Here is a 3,987-nt window from a genome sequence, read left to right as displayed (position 1 = left end):
TGACCCGAAGACTATGTCCGACGTATACTACAGGGCGACGAAGTATATGAACGCGGAGGATGCCTTGCTGGCCAGAGACGACCATAAACCCAGAAAAAGGGAGAGACAGGAAGATACGAAACCCAATGATGGACGAAAAAGGGGGAGAACCAGAGAAGGACGAGATGATCGACGACCCAAACCGCCTACAGGAAGGTACACGAACTTCACTCCCCTGAATGCGCCCATCGACCAGGTGTTGATGCAGATTAAAGACGAGGAAACTTTGGCCTTTCCTGGAAAGCTGAAGGGAGATCCCAACAGGAGACCAAGGGATAAGTACTGCCGATTTCATCAAGACCACGGCCATGACACCGCCGATTGCTACGACCTGAAACAGCAAATAGAAGCCCTCATTAGGCGAGGGAGGTTACAGAGGTTTGTCAACAAAGAGAGGGCAGACCCGCCATAAAATCAAGCCCCTCGGCGAGATAATGATCGCCCCAGGCAACCCATAGGAGACATAAGGATGATTCTAGGAGGCACCGCAAGGGCCAGATCTTCCAAGAAAGCCCGAAAGACATACATCAGAGCGGTCCAGAACGTCCAATCGGCAAGTCCTGCGCCTGGAAGGCCACGGATTGGAAATCCCCCCATTGAATTCTTGGAAGTAGACGCCCAGCGCCTCCATCACCCCCATGACGACGCTTTGGTCGTCACCATACAGGCGGGAGATTACAACATACACCGGGTTCTCGTAGACAACGGTAGTTCAGCAGACATCCTTTACTATCCCGCTTTCCAACAGATGCGAATTGAAAGGGAGCGACTAACTCCGGTTAATGCCCCACTCATTGGCTTTGGAGGGGCGAGGGTGCATCCGCTGGGCACTGTCACTTTAGCAGTAACCGTTGGAGACTACCCACAGCAGGTCACCCGGAACGTAACATTCCTGGTAGTCGATTGCTCGTCGGCTTACAATGCCATCATAGGACGTCCAACCCTCAACTCATGGAAAGCTGTAACCTCGACATACCATTTGATGATAAAATTCCCTACTGATCACGGAATTGGAGAATTAAGAGGAAATCAGGTATCCGCACGAGAATGTTACGTGGCCATGATGGAGATGGACGATCACGTTCAAGCCATGAACATAGAAGAACGTCGGGTGGTGACAGAACCCGTCGAAAGGCTCGAAGACGTGCATCTCGACGAAGCCCACCCGGAGCGAACGACAAAAGTCGGAACCTTGGCCGACCCAGCGGTACGTCAGAAACTTGCAACTTTCTTGAAAGAAAACAAAGATGTATTCGCATGGAGCCACGAAGACATGCCGGGAATCGACCCGTCAGTCATGGTGCACAGGTTGAACGTGTCACCATCCTTCCCGCCCGTCCGACAGAAGAAAAGAACCTTCGCCCAAGAAAGAGACCAAGCAATAGCGGAAGAAGTCCGCAAATTGCAGGAAGCGAGATTTATCAGGGAAGTGTATTACCCCGACTGGTTGGCGAACGTCGTGATGGTCAAAAAGAACAACAGGAAATGGAGGATGTGCGTCGACTTCACGGACTTAAACAAGGCGTGCCCCAAAGATAGCTACCCCCTCCCGCGGGTCGACGTCCTGGTGGATTCTACGGCCAAACATCAACTGTTAAGCTTCATGGATGCATTCTCCGGGTATAACCAGATTCGAATGGCTGAGGTTGATCAAGAGAAGACTTCGTTCGTAACAAGCCAAGGTCTTTTTTGCTACAAGGTCATGCCCTTCGGCCTGAAAAACGCTGGCGCAACCTATCAGAGGCTCATGAACAAGATGTTTGCACAGCAGATTGGAAGAAACGTCCAGGTGTATGTCGACGACATGCTGGTCAAAAGCCAAGAGGAAGAAGCTCATCTGGAGGATCTTAAGGAAACATTTGATACTCTTCACTCCTACAACATGAAGCTCAACCCAAGCAAGTGTGCCTTTGGAGTGACGGCAGGAAAGTTCTTGGGATACATGGTGTCCCAAAGAGGGATCGAGGCCAACCCGGACAAGATTCAGGCCATTATGGGGATGGCCCCTCCTAAGAATATCAAGGAAGTACAAAGCCTCAATGGTAGGATCGCCGCGCTTAGCAAGTTTGTGTCGAAGTCTGCAGACAGGTGTCTACCTTTTTTCCGAACATTGAAAAAATCCTTTGAATGGACTGCCGAGTGTCAGCAAGCGTTCGAAGATTTAAAAGCCTACCTCTCTTCCCCACCATTGCTGAGCCCCTCGCAACCAGGAGAAGAACTGTTCCTCTATCTGGCCGTTTCCCCATCAGCCGCCGCGGCCCTAATTAGATAAGACGATAAGGTCCAACGACAAGTGTACTATGCTAGCAAGGCATTGCACGGTGCAGAAGAGATATCCCCCCATGGAGAAACTTGCCTTCGCTTTGGTTACAGCGGCCCGTAAGCTCAAGCCATATTTTCAAGCCCATACAATAGTCGTCCTAACTGACAAACCTTTGCGGCGGGCAATGGGCAGCCCTGCGGCTGCCGGACGGATGGCGCTGTGGTCCGTAGAGCTAAGTGAATTTGACATACAATATCGCCCCCGCGTCGCCATCAAGGGACAAGCAGTGGCTGACTTCATTGCTGAGTTCACCAACGCGGAAGGCGAAGAGGAAAAGATTCCCCAATGGGGCATTTTCACTGACGGGTCATCCAACAAGAAGGCTGGCGGGGTAGGGGTCGTGCTTAACTCTCCGGAAGGCGACGAGCTCAAATGTATGATTCGCCTCGATTTCCCTACAACTAACAATGAAGCTGAGTATGAAGCCCTGATAGCAGGTCTAGACCTTGCTCAAGTTGTAGGAGCCACAAACGTGGTTGTTCATTGCGACTCCCAAGTCGTCACAAGCCATGTAAACGGCGAGTACGAGTGCAAAGGTGAAAAAATGAGGAGGTACTGGGAACAAGCAAAAAAGAGGATGGACGGGCTGCAAGCCAAAATAGTCCAAATTCCAAGAGGAGAAAACGAACATGCCGACCGACTTTCCAAAGCCGCATCTGCGGAAACTATGACCCCCATCGACAAGGTACTTTCTTTCATTCAGTCCTCACCATTAATTGACGTTGTCTGCGTACAGGAAATTGGTTCCGAAAACAATTGGACCACGCCCCTGATCTCCTACCTAAAAGATGGCACGTTGCCTAATGAAAAGGAGGCCGCCAGGAAGCTGAAGGTCCTGTCTGCACGGTTTGTCTTGATAAAGGACGTTCTCTACAAAAGGGGCTTTTCTCGACCATATCTAAGGTGCGTAGGCCCCGAAGAAGCAGACTATGTTATGAGAGAAGTACACGAGGGGATATGCGGCAACCACTCTGGATCACGGTCGTTGGTACAAAAGCTGAATACGTCCGGGTACTAATGGCCAACAATGCAAAATGACGCCCAGGTTTATGTGAGAGCTTGCGACAAGTGTCAAAGGTTCAGCAACATCACTCGGCAACCTGCAGAAGAATTGACCCCCATAACTGCCCCATGGCCATTCGCCCAATGGGGGTTGGATATCATGGGACCATTCCCGATGGCAGCAAGACAGCTGAAGTTCCTCGTCGTCGGCATCGATTACTTCACCAAATGGGTTGAAGCTGAAGCCCTAGCCACAATCACTGAAAAGAATGTAAGGGGTTTTGTATGGAGAAACATTGTCTGCAGGTACGGAATTCCAAGGGTCTTAATTTCGGACAACGGTAAACAATTTGACAACGACTCCTTCCGAGCCTTCTGTTCAGAGTTAGGAATCAAGAACCATTATTCTTCCCCAGCCCATCCTCAGGCAAATGGACAAGTAGAAGTCACCAACCGATCCTTGCTTCGAATCATCAAGACTCGGCTCGAGGGGGCAAAGGGCGTATGGCCTGAGATGCTACCCAGCGTGTTGTGGGCTTACAGAACGACAGTGCGAACCCCTACAGGAGAAACCCCTTTCCAGCTGACGTACGGAAGTGAAGCGGTCATCCCAGCCGAGATAG

General features: G+C 50.8%; 1 protein-coding gene across 1 annotated transcript; it reads left to right on the top strand.

Moving 5' to 3' along the window:
• The first annotated feature begins 2,513 nt into the window (after positions 1-2,513).
• Positions 2,514-3,709, top strand: LOC142625098 (uncharacterized). Its single transcript, XM_075798806.1, has 2 exons — positions 2,514-3,047; positions 3,671-3,709. The coding sequence occupies exons 1-2, from the start codon at positions 2,514-2,516 to the stop codon at positions 3,707-3,709; spliced, it is 573 nt and encodes a 190-aa protein (XP_075654921.1).
• Positions 3,710-3,987: the final 278 nt, after the last annotated feature.

Source organism: Castanea sativa, chromosome 1, assembly GCF_040712315.1.
Source record: "Castanea sativa cultivar Marrone di Chiusa Pesio chromosome 1, ASM4071231v1".
Taxonomy (NCBI): Eukaryota; Viridiplantae; Streptophyta; class Magnoliopsida; order Fagales; family Fagaceae; genus Castanea; species Castanea sativa.
The sequence above is the reverse complement of the archived record's forward strand: the minus strand, read 5'-3'. Positions and strand labels throughout refer to the sequence as shown.